Source organism: Thalassophryne amazonica, chromosome 8 (genome assembly GCF_902500255.1).
Source record: "Thalassophryne amazonica chromosome 8, fThaAma1.1, whole genome shotgun sequence".
In the NCBI taxonomy this organism is placed as follows: Eukaryota; Metazoa; Chordata; class Actinopteri; order Batrachoidiformes; family Batrachoididae; genus Thalassophryne; species Thalassophryne amazonica.
This window is the reverse complement of record NC_047110.1, coordinates 30,152,162-30,170,585: the sequence shown is the minus strand read 5'-3', so window position 1 is coordinate 30,170,585 and position 18,424 is coordinate 30,152,162. Positions and strand designations below refer to the sequence as shown.

Genomic DNA, 18,424 nt, shown 5'->3' with positions numbered 1-18,424 from the left:
TACTGTGCCACACTGCATGTTTCACCTATTGCTATGAGTTACTCCAGCACTGAATTACAGCAAGATGATAAACTTTACACTTAGTGGCAAAGAACAATTAAGAGCAGTTTATTTCTTCAGAACACATGAACACATCAGTTTTTTTTTTGTTTTTTTTTGGTACAAAATTCCAATTTGTGACCTTGACAGAGGCCACCAAAGGTCACACCCAAAATGACCAAACTATGAAATTTGGCGTGACAAAATTATTTGGCAGCCTGCCATTTTAAGAGTGACATTTTTCAACTCGGGGTCTTTTTATTTTACTTTTTACTTACTTTCATGGGCTAACTGGCTATAAAAACACTCAGAGTAAACCGCTCCTTCTGGCCACTAAACAGGCAAAAATGTCCTAAAAAGTGCCTGGTAGCATGTAGACATATCCATGGACACTGTGGGTTGTCCATAGGACAGGCGGACCAAGTAACTAAAAAAATCCTAACATTCTAATTGATTGCGGGTGGTTCAAATAAATCATTAAAAAGTAAACTATCAACTACATTCTCTGAAATATCAAAATTTTTAAAACTCAATTTTTCCTCACACACTAATTTGCAGGCTCTCAGTAAACTATGAAGATGAGGGGTCTATTTCCCTCAATTGCCACTAACTGGAAAATCAGTCACAGAGCATATTCAATGTTCAATATTCATGCTGAGACTCCTGCCAGTCTGAAATTTGCCAGTTGGGTAAGTTAGTTAGTTTAACTTTGTAACTTTAGGGGTAACGTTTAGGGGTAACGTTGGCACGAACAAGGTAGTCTCTAAGATTCCTACCCCTCCTACTGACAAAAAGGGGAGGGTAGAGAGCTCAGGATCAGATGTCAAAATGTGCCAGTGTTTTTTAAAAATAGCCTTGATGGTAGCAGAGTGAGGAGAATACTGTGTAATGCAGGTAACAGAAAATTCCTTTTTCTGTTTCACTGTCTTTTTTAACAGTTCTGAACGTGTTTTCTTCAAAGCTAGGTCATATGCCTTCTCAACCCAAATGGATGGGTAACCCCTTTCTATGAATCTTCTTTTCATTTCCCCTGCCTGTTCGATGAAATTTTCATCAGAATGGCAAATACGTCTAAGTCTGTAAAACTGACTAATGGGGAGACCCTTTTTGAGCGATGTAGGGTGAAAACTAGAAGCTAACAGCAAAGTATTTCTATCAGTCTCCTTCCTATATAAAGAAGTGATGATAGTACCATTAGCTTTCATAACCAGCATATCCAAAAAACTGACTCTTTCAGTACTGTATTGCGATGTAAAAAATAAACTTGATTCAAAGCTGTTCAACAAGTTAACAAATTCATTAACCTCTTGTGGGTGTTGTGAAAGTGTTGGAACACGGACCCACAACAGGGGGCGCAATGAACGGACAATGGAGAAAGTAAATAACAAGATTTACTACTGAACAAGCAAGAGTAATACAACAAACACAATTTAGGGTCGAATCCGCTGGTGTCGTGTGGGCAGGCTCGAAGGTAGGAGACGTCCGTCTCAGTCGAACCGGAACCACCCAGATCTCCTCTGCCACCGAACCCTGGAAATACTGGAACCGCCAAGTCCCGACTTCCCAGGTGGCCACTGCCTCCGCTCGTCGGATCCGGTACTGCTGGCAGGAGAGAGCAACAACACACAGGAGTGGATGAACGCACCCAGTTACAGAGAGGGGAGAAGCCGCCTCCACCTCTTGACAAAGTTCAGCAGGAAGGTGAGTACTTATCCAAGGAATAAGGTTCTTAGTAGTCACCAGTCCTGAAAAACGGTTTTGACAGTCTTAGTTAATAATGCAAAGTATACCTGCAGAGAATACTACCTTGGTCTTAGGTGATATCTCGGCACTGAGGTGGAGACGCCGTCCTCCTGATATACCTCGGTGCTGAGTGGAAACAGCTGTGTTTGGTGATGGGTGACAGCTGTCACCCAGATTACTCCCATGATGCGGCAGCGCCCTCTGGTGCCTGGAGCCCGCACTCCAGGCAGGGCGCCCTCTGGTGGTGGTGGGCCAGCAGTACCTCCTCTTCAGCGGCCCACACAACAGGACCCCCCCCTCAACGGGCGCCTCCTGGCGCACAACCGGGCTTATCCGGATGGCGACGGTAGAAGTCGGCCAGGAGGGCCGGGTCCAGGATGAAGCCCTTCTTCACCCAGGAGCGCTCCTCGGGGCCGTACCCCTCCCAGTCCACCAGATACTGAAAACCCCGGCCCATCCGACGGACGTCAAGGAGCCGGCGGACAGTCCAAGCCGGTGCTCCGTCGATGATCCGGGCAGGAGGCGGTGCCGGACCCGGGGTGCAGAGGGGTGAGGTGCGAAGAGGCTTGATCCGGGAAACATGGAAAACTGGATGGATCCGCAGTGAGGCCGGAAGCTGGAGCCTCACTGCGGCGGGGTTGATGACTTTGAGGATTTTATATGGTCCGATGTATCGTTCTTGCAGTTTAGGAGAGGTAACCTGTAGGGGAATGTCCTTGGTGGATAACCAGACCTCCTGCCCAGGACGATACTTGGGAGCCGGGGCCCGTCGCCGGTCTGCATGTTTCTTCGCCCTCGTCTGGGCCTGCAACAAAGCAGAGCGGGCGGCCCGCCACACCCGACGGCACTTCCGTAGGTGGGCCTGGACCGAGGGCACACCGACCTCTCCCTCAACCACCGGAAACAAGGGGGGCTGATACCCCAAGCACGCCTCAAACGGGGAGAGGCCGGTGGCTGATGACACTTGGCTGTTGTGGGCGTACTCGATCCAGGCCAGATGGGTACTCCAGGCCGTCGGGTGCGCGGCTGTCACACAGCGAAGTGTCTGCTCCAGTTCTTGATTCGCCCGCTCTGCCTGCCCGTTGGTCTGGGGGTGGTACCCAGACGAGAGGCTGACCGTGGCCCCCAGTTCCCGGCAGAAACTCCTCCAGACATGTGAGGTGAACTGGGGACCGCGATCGGAGACGATGTCTGATGGTATGCCATGCAGACGGACGACGTGGTGGACCAGGAGGTCCGCTGTCTCCTGGGCCGTAGGGAGCTTCGGGAGGGCCACGAAGTGGGCCGCCTTGGAGAAACGGTCCACTATCGTGAAGATGACAGTGTTTCCCTGGGACGGCGGGAGACCCGTGACGAAGTCCAGGCCGATGTGGGACCAGGGGCGATGAGGCACGGGCAATGGCTGTAGTTGCCCTGAGGTTTTTCTATGATCTGCCTTGCCCCTGGCACAGGTGGTACAGGCCTGGATGTAGTCCCGGACGTCGGTCTCCAGGGATGCCCACCAGAAGCGTTGCCGGACGACTGCCACGGTCCTTCGCACCCCTGGGTGACAGGAGAGCTTAGAACCGTGACAGAAGTCCAGGACTGCAGCCCTAGCTTCTGGTGGGACGTATAGTCTGTTTTTTGGTCCGTTTCCGGGGTCCGGGACACGGGTCAGGGCCTCCCGGACGGTCTTCTCCACGTCCCAGGTGAGGGCGGCCACGATAGCGGACTCCGGGATGATGGGATCCGGGGGATCCGACGGTTCCGTTTTGACCTCATCTTCGTGCACCCGGGACAATGCATCCGATCTCTGATTCTTGGTCCCGGGGCGGTAGGTAATCCGGAAGTCAAAACGGCCAAAGAACAGTGACCAGCGGGCTTGCCTGGGGTTCAGACGCTTGGCGGTTCTGATGTACTCCAGGTTCCGATGGTCAGTGAAAACCGTGAATGGCACGGCTGTTCCCTCCAACAGATGTCTCCACTCTTCGAGGGCCTCTTTCACAGCAAGGAGTTCCCGATTGCCGACGTCATAATTCCGCTCAGCGGGGGTCAACCTGCGAGAAAAATAGGCACACGGGTGAAGGACCTTATCGGTCTTCCCGCTCTGGGAGAGCACCGCTCCTATCCCTGAGTCCGAGGCATCCACTTCAACCACCAACTGGCGGCTAGGATCGGGCTGCACCAGAACTGGTGCAGACGAGAAGCGCCGTTTCAACTCCTTGAACGCGGCCTCGCACCGGTCCGACCAGGTGAAGGGAACTTTTGGAGAGGTCAGGGCTGTCAGGGGGCTAACTACCTGACTGTAGCCCTTAATGAACCTCCTGTAGAAATTTGCAAAGCCGAGGAACTGTTGCAGCTTCCTACGGCTTGTAGGTTGGGGCCAATCTCTCACCGCCGCAACCTTGGCCGGGTCCGGGGCGACGGAGTTAGAGGAGATGATAAACCCCAGGAAGGACAAAGAAGTGCGGTGGAACTCACACTTCTCGCCCTTCACAAACAGCCGGTTCTCCAACAACCGCTGCAGAACCTGACGGACATGCCGGACATGAGTCTCAGGATCCGGGGAAAAGATGAGTATATCGTCCAGATATACGAAGACGAACCGGTGCAGGAAGTCCCGCAAGACATCGTTTACCAACGCTTGGAAAGTCGCGGGAGCGTTAGTGAGACCGAACGGCATGACCAGGTACTCAAAATGACCTAAGGGGGTGTTAAATGCCGTCTTCCATTCGTCTCCCTTCCGAATCCGAACCAAATGATACGCATTCCTAAGATCCAGCTTGGTGAACATTTTGGCTCCATGCAAGGGAGTGAACACTGAATCCAACAAGGGCAACGGGTATCGGTTGCGAACCGTGATCTCGTTCAACCCCCTGTAATCAATGCATGGACGAAGCCCGCCATCTTTTTTACCCACAAAAAAGAAACCTGCGCCCATCGGTGAGGTGGAATTCCGGATCAATCCGGCAGCTAATGAGTCCCGGATGTAGGTCTCCATTGATTCGCGTTCCGGCCGTGAGAGGTTGTACAGCCTACTGGACGGGAACTCACTGCCTGGAACCAAATCGATGGCACAATCATACGGGCGGTGGGGAGGAAGCGTGAGAGCCAGATCCTTGCTGAACACGTCAGCGAGGTCATGGTACTCCGCTGGCACCGCCTTCAGATTGGGCGGGACTCGGACCTCCTCTTTAGCTTGGGAGCCGGGAGGAACCGAGGAACCGAGACACTCCCGATGGCAGGTTTCGCTCCACTGAACCACTACCCCGGACGGCCAATCAATCCGGGGATTGTGTTTAAGCATCCATGGAAACCCTAAAACCACACGGGAGGTGGCCTTAGTCACGAAGAACTCGATCACCTCCCGGTGGTTACCTGACACCACCAGAGTTACTGGAGGTGTCTTGTGCGTAATTGGTGGGAGTAGGGAGCCATCTAGTGCCCGAACCTGCACAGGCGAGGTAAGAGCCACCAGAGGGAGCCCTATCTCCCTGGCCCATCTACTGTCAAGCAGATTCCCCTCAGAGCCCGTGTCCACCAGTGCTGGGGCCTTCAGGGTTGAATCCTCAAACAGGATCGTGACTGGGAGTCGTGTAGCAATGTGGGTGTGTCCCACGTGAATGTTTTGACCCACCCCTGGCCCAGTCTCTAGGGGCGGGCATTTGGCGTTTGACCGCTCGGGGCAGTCTCTCACATGGTGCTCTATTGAACCACAAACAAGACACGCTCCGTGGGTCCATCTCCTCTGTGCATCTGGTGCCCTAAATGTTGCCCTACTCGTGTCCCTAGCTTCGTCAGTAGGGGAAGCTGTGACCCCACGGAGCGCAGGGGCTGTGGAGCGTGGGGAAGGCGGTGCTCGATCGGAACCGGAAGGGAGAGGGACGACGCGTGCCTGGCCACGCCCTTCGCCTCGTTCCCGACGGCGTTCTTCTAACCGGTTGTCGAGTCGTATGACTAGATCGATGAGCCCGTCTAAGTCCCGCGGTTCGTCCTTCGCCACCAGATGCTCTTTTAGGACCAGTGACAGTCCGTTTACAAAGGCGGCGCGGAGGGCAGTGCTATTCCAGCCGGATCTCGCCGCCGCGATGCGGAAGGCGACTGCATAGGCAGCTGCGCTCCGACGCCCCTGTCTCATTGACAGTAGCGCGGTTGAAGCGGACTCTCCTCTGTTGGGATGGTCGAACACCGTTCTGAGCTCCCGTACAAACCCAACGTACGTATGAAGGAGCCGTGAGTTCTGCTCCCAGAGCGCTGTAGCCAAAGCGCGTGCCTCCCCGCGAAGCAGATTTATTACATAAGCTACTTTGCTAGCATCAGTCGCGTACATTACGGGACGCTGTGCGAAGACGAGCGAACACTGCATCAGAAAATCCGCGCACGTCTCCACACAGCCTCCGTACGGTTCTGGAGGGCTTATGTATGCTTCTGGGGACGGAGGAAGGGACCGTTGAACGACCAGTGGAACGTCACTTTCACGCGCAGGGTCCTCGGGAGGGAGAGCCGCAGCGGCGCCCGAAGGGCGCGCCTCCACTTGTGCGGCGAGAGCCTCCACCCTGCGGTTTAGGAGAACGTATTGCTCGGTCATTGAATCGATCCGAGAGGTGAAAGCGGTGAGGATCCGCTGCAACTCGCCGATTACCCCTCCCGAAGCCTCCGCCGCGTCTTGGTCTTCCATTGGCCGTTCAACAGCCGGTTGACGCCCCTCGGGGTCCATGACGCTGGCCGAGATATCCTGTTGTGAAAGTGTTGGAACACGGACCCACAACACGGGGCGCAATGAACGGACAATGGAGAAAGTAAATAACAAGATTTACTACTGAACAAGCAAGAGTAATACAACAAACACAATTTAGGGTCGAATCCGCTGGTGTCGTGTGGGCAGGCTCGAAGGTAGGAGACGTCCGTCTCAGTCGAACCGGAACCACCCAGATCTCCTCTGCCACCGAACCCTGGAAATACTGGAACCGCCAAGTCCCGACTTCCCAGGTGGCCACTGCCTCCGCTCGTCGGATCCGGTACTGCTGGCAGGAGAGAGCAACAACACACAGGAGTGGATGAACGCACCCAGTTACAGAGAGGGGAGAAGCCGCCTCCACCTCTTGACAAAGTTCAGCAGGAAGGTGAGTACTTATCCAAGGAATAAGGTTCTTAGTAGTCACCAGTCCTGAAAAACGGTTTTGACAGTCTTAGTTAATAATGCAAAGTATACCTGCAGAGAATACTACCTTGGTCTTAGGTGATATCTCGGCACTGAGGTGGAGACGCCGTCCTCCTGATATACCTCGGTGCTGAGTGGAAACAGCTGTGTTTGGTGATGGGTGACAGCTGTCACCCAGATTACTCCCATGATGCGGCAGCGCCCTCTGGTGCCTGGAGCCCGCACTCCAGGCAGGGCGCCCTCTGGTGGTGGTGGGCCAGCAGTACCTCCTCTTCAGCGGCCCACACAACAGTGGGCTACCATTAAAAAAATAGTTGTGTTTCATGATAAATTCAGTGAAATCCAAAATCAGTTCATTTGGAGGACTAAATGAACTATCTCTCTGTTGGACATAATGCCTTAATGCCTCTATACCTCCTTCATGGGGAATATGAGTATAAAGGTTAGTGATGTCTAATGTTAACATGAGGATATTCTCAGGTAAATCTTTAAGATCAGAACATTTTTCTATAAAGTCACTTGTGTCTCTTATATATGATGGAAGGGTGTGAACAAATGGCTTGATATAATAATCCACATACGTGGAAAGAGGGGACCACAAAGAGTCATTTTGAGCCACTATAGGGCGCCCTGGAGGATTATTCAAAGATTTATGTATTTTCAGAAGAGTATATATAACAGGGCATATGGGATATTTGCAAAACAGGAATTCAAAATCATGCTCCGTAATCCACTTTTTAGACTTAACTTCTTCAAGATAAAACAAAAGTTTTCTCTGAAAGAGCATAGTGGGATTATGGTCCAACTTCTTATAAAAACGAGCATCTGACAGTTGGAGTAGAATTTCCTGCCTGTATTTTTCATAGTCTTGAATACAGATAGCACCCCCTTTATCAGCCGGTTTGACCACAATATCTTTATCCTTCATTAATTCCTTCAGGGCAATCTTTTCTTCTTTGGATAGATTATGATTATATTTATAAGGTTTATCCACACATTTTTTAATGTCCTGTTCAACCAGCCTACAAAACGTATTAATTGAAGCATTGGATGTATTAGGACAGAAAGTACTTTTACCTTTAAACAATGACTGCACTGGAGTCGATAAACTGATTTTAGAAAAAAAATGTCTCACTCATCAATCATTTTATTTCAAAAAATCTGGAAGCTCGTCTCACTGCATTTTAAACAGTAACTTCTTCTGGCTTCTCCCTTTTTCACTTCAGCTGACGACAGAAGATCTGATATGGATCTGCATGCTGATTTTGGCATAGGATTTACTCCGGATGCCCTTCCTGATGCATCTCCACATTACACGGAGAATGGGCATGCGCTGTCTTGAAACGGGAATCTTCTACTTTGAAAGCATGTGCACCAAGCGCTTGGCCACCATTGCATTTTAAATACAACCCCTGGCAATAATTATGGAATCACTGGCCTCGGAGGATGTTCATTCACTTGTTTAATTTTGTAGAAAAAAAGCAGATCACAGACATGACACAAAACTAAAGTCATTTCAAATGGCAACTTTCTGGCTTTAAGAAACACTATAAGAAATCAGGAAAAATAATTGTGGCAGTCAGTAACGGTCACTTTTCATCCCCCAAAACTAACACCTGCATCAAATCAGATCTGCTCGTTAGTCTGCATCTAAAAAGGAGTGATCACACCTTGAAGAGCTGTTGCACCAAGTGGACTGACATGAATTATGGCTCCAACAAGAGAGATGTCAATTGAAACAAAGGAGAGGATTATCAAACTCTTAAAAGAGGGTAAATCATCACGCAATGTTGCAAAAGATGTTGGTTGTTCACAGTCAGCTGTGTCTAAACTCTGGACCAAATACAAACAACATGGGAAGGTTGTTAAAGGCAAACATACTGGTAGACCAAGGACAACATCAAAGTGTCAAGACAGAAAACTTAAAGCAATATGTCTCAAAAATCGAAAATGCACAACAAAACAAATGAGGAACGAATGGGAGGAAACTGGAGTCAACGTCTGTAACCAAACTGTAAGAAACCGCCTAAAGGAAATGGGATTTACATACAGAAAAGCTAAACGAAAGCCATCATTAACACCTAAACAGAAAAAAACAAGGTTACAATGGGCTAAGGAAAAGCAATCGTGGACTGTGGATGACTGGATGAAAGTCATATTCAGTGATGAATCTCGGATCTGCATTGGGCAAGGTGATGATGCTGGAACTTTTGTTTGGTGCCGTTCCAATGAGATTTATAAAGATGACTGCCTGAAGAGAACATGTAAATTTCCACAGTCATTGATGATATGGGGCTGCAAGTCAGGTAAAGGCACTGGGGAGATGGCTGTCATTACATCATCAATAAATGCACAAGTTTACGTTGATATTTTGGACACTTTTCTTATCCCATCAATTAAAAGGATGTTTGGGGATGATGAAATCATTTTTCAAGATGATAATGCATCTTGCCACAGAGCAAAAACTGTGAAAACATTCCTTGCAAAAAGACACATAGACATAGGGTCAATGTCATGGCCTGCAAATAGTCCGGATCTTAATCCAATTGAAAATCTTTGGTGGAAGTTGAAAAAAATGGTCCATGACAAGGCTCCAACCTGCAAAGCTGATCTGGCAACAGCAATCAGAGAAAGTTGGAGCCAGACTGATGAACAGTACTGTTTGTCACTCATTAAGTCCATGCCTCAGAGACTGCAAGCTTTTATAAAAGCCAGAGGTGGTGCAACAAAATACTAGTGATGTGTTGGAGCGTTCTTTTGTTTTTCATGATTCCATAATTTTTTCCTCAGAATTGAGTGATTCCATATTTTTTTCCCTCTGTTTGGTCTAAAAAAGTAACCGTTACTGACTGCCACAATTTTTTTTTCCTGATTTCTTATAGTGTTTCTTAAAGCCAGAAAGTTGCCATTTAAAATGACTTTAGTTTTGTGTCATGTCTGTGATCTGCTTTTTTTCTACAAAATTAAACAACTGAATGAACATCATCCGAGGCCGGTGATTCCATAATTTTTGCCAGGGGTTGTAGTAACGTACCTGTCAAACCATGGCGGATCAAGTAAACGTATGAAAAACTGATATGAATTTTGGATATCTGTTTGTGTTCTTTTTTTTGTCTTGCAATTTTTTTCTCATTTGTTAAATGCATTCCTTGTCACTTGTCCTTGTTTCTTGAGACTGTCAGCAAATGAACATAGTGAGGGAGTGTGAAGTCATGATCCCTGAGCAAGCTGGATTCTATCCATTTCCAGACCTCGGCAAGTCCCGTTCAAATCCGGCTCCACCAGTGTGCGTTTAGGTCTTGAAACCGGGAAAATCATTCTGCTGAATGCAGATCTCTGTGTTGTCAGTGGAAATGTGACGTCTTCTGTTCATCAGAGCACCAAATCCACTGAAGGCTGAGGAATTAAGTGATTTTGCCACTATACAAAATATTTAAATAAGTAACTAATCCTTTTGCTCTATTCGTCACTAAGTGACAGCACCTTAACCAAACGTGACATTTTGATGAACTCTTAATATCAAGTAAAATTTTCGTGTTATTTAGTTTCGTATGCTAGCAGCATTTGCACATTTAGCAGTTATTGGTAGCTTGACGGTATTAAGTTTAGTTAATCCACAATTATTGAGGAAAACATTTTAGCATTATTCAGAATAATGCTAAAATGTCACTAATGTTGTTAGTTATCGGTTTATAGTGTGAACAATCACAGAGTTTATAATACAGAAGATACATACACATATATAGTGAACTGAAATTCACATCCCTGTTCCACTTACGTTATCCATATGGTTAAAATACAGGATAGAGTTATGCTGCCTTCCATTTTGGAAACTGAAAATTTCTGAACTACTTGAAAAACTACACTGACACAGGACCTTAAGTCAGAGCTCCAAGTGGGAAATTTGGATCAAATTGATCTACTCTGAGTTTGTAGAGAGACATTTCTCTGATGTTATAGAATATGGCAACACCTGTAGAGTCTGTATAAATAATCCGCTAAGACAAAAAAAAAAAAAAAAAAATCACTAAATAACAGGTAAGTGATTGTGCATTCAGAATAATGGTAAAATGTGTCACTAATGTTGTTAGTTATCTGTTTATAGTGTCATCAATCACAGAGTTATTTGGGTTTGTAGATCTAGAACACTTTGAGATAAAAGGTTTTAACTTCAAAATTTCCAGGCTCCTAGTAGCATGGAAAAGCAAAACAGCCCAGTTCAGTTAATCATGTCATGATACAGCTTTACTCAGAAATGCCATACCTTAACTATGTTCCACCTATTATCACCTAATATGAATAATGGCCAGACTCTGAACATCATGTGAAACCAGAAAGACTGTGAATGTAATGTTCCTACCTGACCTCCTGCCTACATAGTTTGGAGTCTGATCCTGTTAGCTGCTGCTTTGGAATGAAACTTATAGGAAATGAGAGGCAACAGGGGGATCAAAGTCATGAAGAGAGTGACAGGGTGAAGGATGAGTCACAAATGGAATTTGTGATGTTGGGGGGAAGGCAGTGACACATGGAGATGTCATTACGCACGCACGTATGTACACAAACACACAAAATGGAGAAAAAAAAAAGGTTCCCACCTAAGCCACTGGCTGGTTTGACATCAGAAGACTGGCGTGAACACAGAGGGAAGAGTCGATGTGATGTGCAGCCTTTGGAGGACTGAGTGGGGGAGGTCTCAGAGAGGACCTGAGTGGGGCCACGGACACTGGGGGTTACGAATGACATGGTGGCTCCAGTAAATCAGCACAAGTGTTAGTGGGGACTTAATGTGCCACTACAATTATGACATTGACAGAAAAGAACAAAGACCAGATTACAGTGTACAGCTGCGAAGGTAACAAGTCACAGGACATCACTGTTGGTATTATTGCACGATGACTGCTGAAATACTAATGCTGCACTCACATGTCAGCAGAACAGCCTCATACTTTACTGTAGCAGAGTAACTGTTGGCTGCAGTGACATACGCTATGTTTGCAGCACTGCACTAAAATAATTAATCTCTTAGTGTAGTTCTTTCATCTTCGCCGTTAAAACTAAATTGGTGTTATAATTGGGGAAAAAAAAGCCTTCAAACTCTCGCAGACTGTGAGTAATGCTACTATCATCGGTATCAATGTGGGATATTTTCTGTTACTTTCATCGCTAATTCAATGGAATGCTCAGTTTATTTATTTGGGAGATGATGGTCTAGTGGTTAAGCGTTGGGATTGAGACCAAAGGATCCTCGGTTCAAACCCCAGCCTGACCAGAAAATCACTAAGGGCCCTTGGAAAAGGTCCTTAATACCCAAGTTGCTCCTTGTATGTAATGAGCGCCTTGCATGGCAGCACCCTGACATCGGTGTGTGAATGGGTGAATGCGAGGCATAATTGTAAAGCACTTTGAGCATCTGATGCAGATGGAAAAGCGCTATATAAATGCAGTCCATTTACCATTTATTGTCGGCTGCGCACTACCAACATGTGAATGCAGCATAATATGCTAAAGAGGGCTGCCACAGCCTGGTACCTCCATGGAGCCTGCCTTTCGGTTGCGAATCATGGGGGACCTTCTCTGGATGTTGATTAGCTCAGAGATTAGAACAGCCTGGTCAGGCTGGTCCTGAGACAAATCCTCCAGACTACCTTGATTGGGTTTCTTGTCTTCATTCTGATTAGAGAGAGAGAGAGAGATACTTCAGATATGAACTCCATAATTTAATGTAGACATCTGCATTAGCTTCAAGAAAAAAAGAAGCTATTCCGCCTCTTTAAATTTTAAATAAGCTCGCTTTTAAAATTAACATTTATTATTCTGACGCACTGATTGTGCACATGCTCATACATAATGTGTCGATAAAATGCATGAACGCATGCAACCGGTAGAAGCAGGACAACTTCATGTGACTTAACATCAGCAGACTTGTCCACATGGATACAAAACGATCCTTGTTTTGAAATAGTGTTCAATAAACACCACACCGTTTCAAGATTTATCTGCAGCCACATTAAATGCTCAATTCAACCAAAAAAACTGTAGTACATATGCCAGGCCTGCAGGTGGTGCTGTATGTTTCTATATGCCACATTTCTCCATGTAATGTGGAGCTGCGTCAGCAAGGGCATCCTGCGTAAAACCTGTGCCAGTTCAACATGCAGATCCACCTTGGATTTGCTGTGGCGACCCCAAGCGGAAACAAGGGAGCAGCCGAAGGGACTTACTTACTGGAGTTTCTAGAGCTGGAAAACAGAGAGACAGAGAGAGAAACTACCAGCTAAAAATGAGCTACTAAATATTTAACGATTAATTTTCTACATTTCAGTTTGGATTTATCTTGGATGCATGCACATAGTGCGTGTGTTTCTCCCCCATTCAAGTGGTCGGTGTCAAAACACCAGGAAAATGACCACTGCATAATTAGCACCTTTCACTGGATTTTCTTTGGCTGGAAAACAACACATCCATGAAAAATACAGTTTTTTTAAAACCACTGAATGGACTGAAACAAAATCACACAACTGTAGTCCGGTACAGAAAACTCACCTTTGTCCTGGAACACCATACAGAAAAAAACTTTAGATTTTACAAAGACCTGATTGCCACATGGCAGAAGAAAACTGATGGTGAGACCACACAAATTTTAAGTACCTATTAATATATTAACACTTTTCATGCGAGGTGTTTTTGTTTGGTGCAGTCAAGCTCACAGCAGTTTAAAAAAATGCGTGCACACACGCACAATAAATCCAAACTGAATGCACTGTACAGAAATGCTTGAAAAAGGATTCATTTAATATCATTTTGTCTGCCATGAAGACAGCTTTTTATTTGATGCAAGTAATCGGGCTGCATATTACTCAGTGGCTTCGGCTTTCTGCAAAAAATGCATTTAGTTATGAGCTATTGTGCTTAGACAGGTGGCGCTGTGATGTAATCCTGTCAGAAACATTCTGTTTTTCTTGTGCACATGGAGACGCAAATCCAGCGTTTTCACATTTACCCACTGTGGGACCACTTTTCAAATACTGTCATTTTTGTCCGCCTCAAAACGCCATTCGTGTGTGGATGAAACATGAAAACGATTCAAAACTTATTTCCCGTACGGACTAGGCCTTAAAGAATGGACGGTGTCTTTACACAACAAAGACCTGGAAAACGCCTAAGATTATGTAGATCTAATCTGGTCGTTGACCTACAAACAGTAGTTGATAATTCTCCAGTTTGCTGCCAACTACTGGAACAACACGAGTCATTAAAAGCAAATATATTCCAAGTCACTCACAGGTTATATAATAATGTTTTAAATGTCAAGGTGGTCTGCTGCATTGTTTTGGATTTACTGCACTCATAAAAATGTGTCAGCACACATAAAGACGCCTCCACAGTGTAATAATTTACATACAGTAAATAAGCAGCAGAACACGAGTCATCTAAGTCCTGTGCTCGACTGTTTGGTCATAACAACACTACAGGAAGAATCAGATGATTACCGTATTTTCTGGAGTACAACTCGCAGGTTTTTTACTAGTTTGGGAGGCCCTGCAATTTACACTCCGGTGCGACTTACATAGCAAAAAAAAAGTTTGTTTTTGAAGATGCCGCTGTCGATGCAGCTGCCTGTTACTTCAGCTCTGCCCCCTCTTTTCCTACTTTTGCTATTTTTAATACTTTTTAATAGTGCTTTATTGTTTTTATTTGTAGTGGGTGGTACCCTGTGCAAGTGTGCACATGGGAAACCCACTTTTGTAACTCTTGTGATTAGTTTTCTGCTTCTTTCGGCACTTTTTGAGGCAGTGTGGGGAAATCCCTTGTCTCCGGCTCCAGACGTCCCATTGTTTACACCCAGGATCAGCTGCTTGGACTAAAAGACTCTATGTACAGTGGGTCGGGTCCCCACTATGCTGAGCACCTGGACATAGCTGCAGACATACGAAGGAGACGGAGAGGCTGCCAGGGTGGCCGGATAAAGCGGAGAAGGACTTATATTCCGTCTGTGGTCATGGGGAAAGTAAGGTCTCTCCGCAACAAGACCGAGGAGCTAGCAGGGCTAACCCGTTTCCAGAGGCTGTATAAGGGCTGCAGTTTCATCTGCTTCAGAGAGACATGGTTGGATGAACATGTACCAGACTCGGCCATTAACATGAACGGCTTCACACTCACCCGCATGGACAGGACGTTGGCGGAGAGCGGGAAGAAAGGAGGGGAGCTCGCCGTTTATGTTATATTATGAGAGACGGTGCAACGCAGCTCATGTTCACGTGAAGGATCAGATCTGCTCCTCGGACGTGGAGCTACTCGCGGTGAGCATGAGGCCGTACTATCTCCCACAGGAGTTTGGGAGTGTGATTACGCTCTGCATGTACATTCCTACCTCTGCAGATGCCACCGCTGCCTGTGAGCGGATTCACAGTAGTCACGCGGCTGCAGACACAACACCCCGCGCCCTCCTCCTCATCACCGGGGACTGTAACCACGCCTCCCTTTCCGCCACCCTCCCCACGTTCACCCAGTACCTCACATGTAAAACCAGGGACAACAGAATACTGGATCTTTTTTACACTAATGTGGAGAACGCTTACACCTCCGCCCCCCTCCCCCCGCTCGGACACTCGGATCACAACCTCGTCTACCTGCTCCCCCAATACACACCCAGGGTGAGAAGAGAGCCAGTGCAGAAAAGGTCGGTGAAACTCTGGACTGAAGAGGCCACTGAGAGGCTGAGGGACTGTTTCAGAACCACAGACTGGAGCATGTTTCAAAACTCTCACGGTGAAGACATCAACAGCCTGACCGAGTGTGTCACTGACTACATGTACTTCTGTGTGGAGAGCACTGTGCCCACCCGGAGGGTACGGTGCTTTCCCAACAACCACCCCTGGGTGACCCCTGAGCTGAAGGTCCTGATGAACCAGAAGAAGAGGGCTTTCAACTCGGGAGACAGAGAGGAGCAGCGTAGAGTCCAACAGGAGCTCCAGCAGAGAATCTGGGCAGCTAAGAAGGAGTATGGAAGGAAGATGGAGGAGCAGCTGGTCCAGAACAATGTAAGGGACGTGTGGAGATGCTTCAAGACTGCCTCCGGATTTGAGCAGGGTGCCAGCAGGACTGCACATAGAGATTCTCGGTTTGCAGAGGAGCTAAACAGTTACTTTAACCGTTTTGGCTCCTCCACAACTGCCCCCCTGCCTGCTCCCGGCTCTCCACACGTCTCCAGCAGCCAGCCGTCCAGTCCCTCTGACCCCCCACCTTCTTCCCACAGGCCACCTCCACTGCACTCCGGACCTTGTCCCTCCTCTCCCCGGAATGTATTCAGTACCAGCCCACCTCAGCTCACAACCCAGCTCCCCCCTCCCTCCCCCCCCTCACTGTGACTCCGACTGAGGTGAGAGGCCAGCTCCTGCGGCTGAAACAGAGGAAAGCAGCAGGACCTGATGGGATCTCCACGAGGCTGCTGAGGTCCTCAGCTACATCTTTAACAAGAGCCATAGCCTGGGCGTGGTCCCCACCCTGTGGAAGACCTCCTGTGTGGTCCCGGTTCGCAAAACGCCTCATGCCAAGGAACCAGTCCACTACAGACCTGTTGCCCTGACCTCCCACCTCATGAAGACCATGGAGCGGCTCGTTCTGTCTCACCTCCGCACCGTGGTGAGTGACATCACGGACCCGCTGCAGTTCGCCTACAGGCCCAAAATCGGGGTAGATGATGCTGTCATCTACCTGCTGCAGCGGGCGCTCACCCACCTGGAGACTGGCGGGAGCGCTGTGAGAGTCATGTTCTTTGACTTCTCCAGCACTTTCAACACCATCAGACCGGCGCTGCTGCGGGAGAAGCTGGAGGACACAGGTGTGGATGGACAACTCACCGCCTGGAACATTGACTATCTCACTGACCGCACCCAGTACGTGTGGCTGTGCGGCTGTCAGTCTGAGGTGGTAAGGTGCAGCACTGGGGCCCCCCAGGGCACTGTCCTCTCGGGGAATGAACTGGAGTACCGGTCGGTCATCACAGACTTTGTGGACTGGTGTGATCGCAACCACTTGTGTCTCAACACCAGTAAGACGAAGGAGATGGTGATCGATTTCAGGAGGAAACCACCACCTCATCCACTGGTGAACATCCAGGGGGAGGACATAGAGAGTGTGGACAGTTTCAAATACCTGGGTGTTCACCTCAACAACAAACTGGACTGGACTCACAACACAGATGCCCTGTACAAGAAAGGCCAGAGTCGCCTCCACCTCCTGAGGAGACCGAGATCCTTTGGAGTGAGCAGGCTTTTGCTTAAGACCTTCTATGAGTCTGTGGTAGCCTCAGCTCTCCTCTATGCTGTAGTCTGCTGGGCCCCGGGCAGCACAGAGCGGGAGAGAAAGAGACTGAATAAGCTGGTCAGGAAGTCCAGCTCTGTCCCGGGCTGTCCTCTGGAGTCTCTGGAGGTGGTGGCTGAGAGGAGGGTGTTAGCCAAGTTCAAATCCATCATGGTCAACTCCTCTCACCCTCTGCACCAGACTGTAGTAGAGCTGAGTAGCTCCTTCAGTGACAGACTGAGGCAACCTCAGTGCAAGAAGGAACGATACCACAGGTCGTTCATTCCTGCTGCTGTCAGACTGTACAATAACACTGTGAAATAACCACATGCAATAATATGTCCACAAATCATGTGTAATATTAATCTGTCTACAAATCATGTGCAATAGCAACTTCTTTACAAATTCCAGCACTAGTGTCACCTTATCACATCTTAACTCCACTCCACATATTGTAAATAAGATGCTCCTATTTTTTTTTTTTTAACTCTAATCATGTTTATATATGCATATATACTTATGTGTGTGTGTGTGTGTGTGTGTGTGTGTGTGTGTGTGTGTGTGTGTGTGTGTGTGTGTATATATATATATATATATATATATATATATATATATATATATATATATATAAAATTTCTACCTCATTTTCTTATTTTATTGTATTGTTACAAGTATTATTATTGCTTATCTTTGCACACGTTGTTTGATGCACATTCTCCTCTACTCGCACTCATCTTGTGTGTTTTTTAAGAGCTGACGTAATATGTGAATTTCTCCACTGTGAGATCAATAAAGCCTTATCTTATCGTAATTATAATAAGTCTTTATATAAGACTTTACCAGGAATCAAAGCATAAAACAAAACAAGCTCCAATAACAAAATAACACATGCCAATAATAAAAATATAATACAACAATGCACAAAAATCCAAAATCACAGAGCTCATAACACAGAAAAAGATGTGACTTATACTCCAGTGTGACATATGTATGCTTTTTCCGCTTCAAGAGACTTTTTTGACAGGTGCGATTTATAATCCAGAAAAATACCGTATTTGGTTAACTGGTACAAAATATTTTTGATGACTGATTACTTGCTAAAAATCACACAAAATTCCAAACTTCATAGTGAGTAGGTCCTGGGATCGCAATCAAACCGGGCCTTTAAGTGTGGAGTTTGTATGTTTTCCATATGCC

The 18,424-nt window shown here is 47.2% G+C and overlaps 1 protein-coding gene across 10 annotated transcripts in view; it reads right to left on the bottom strand.

Moving 5' to 3' along the window:
• ppip5k1b (diphosphoinositol pentakisphosphate kinase 1b) overlaps positions 1–18,424 on the bottom strand; it is a 212,640-nt gene that overhangs the window by 52,689 nt on the left and 141,527 nt on the right. For 6 of the 10 annotated variants that reach the window (XM_034175924.1, XM_034175926.1, XM_034175927.1 and 3 more), the window contains exons 24-25: positions 12,455–12,595; positions 11,521–11,629 (exon numbers count right to left, since the gene is read on the bottom strand). In XM_034175924.1, the coding sequence (XP_034031815.1) occupies positions 11,521–11,629; positions 12,455–12,595 (250 nt within the window). The remainder of the gene's footprint in view (positions 1–11,520; positions 11,630–12,454; positions 12,596–18,424) is intronic. The other 4 variants (XR_004562139.1, XR_004562138.1, XR_004562140.1 and 1 more) reach the window with 1 other exon arrangement.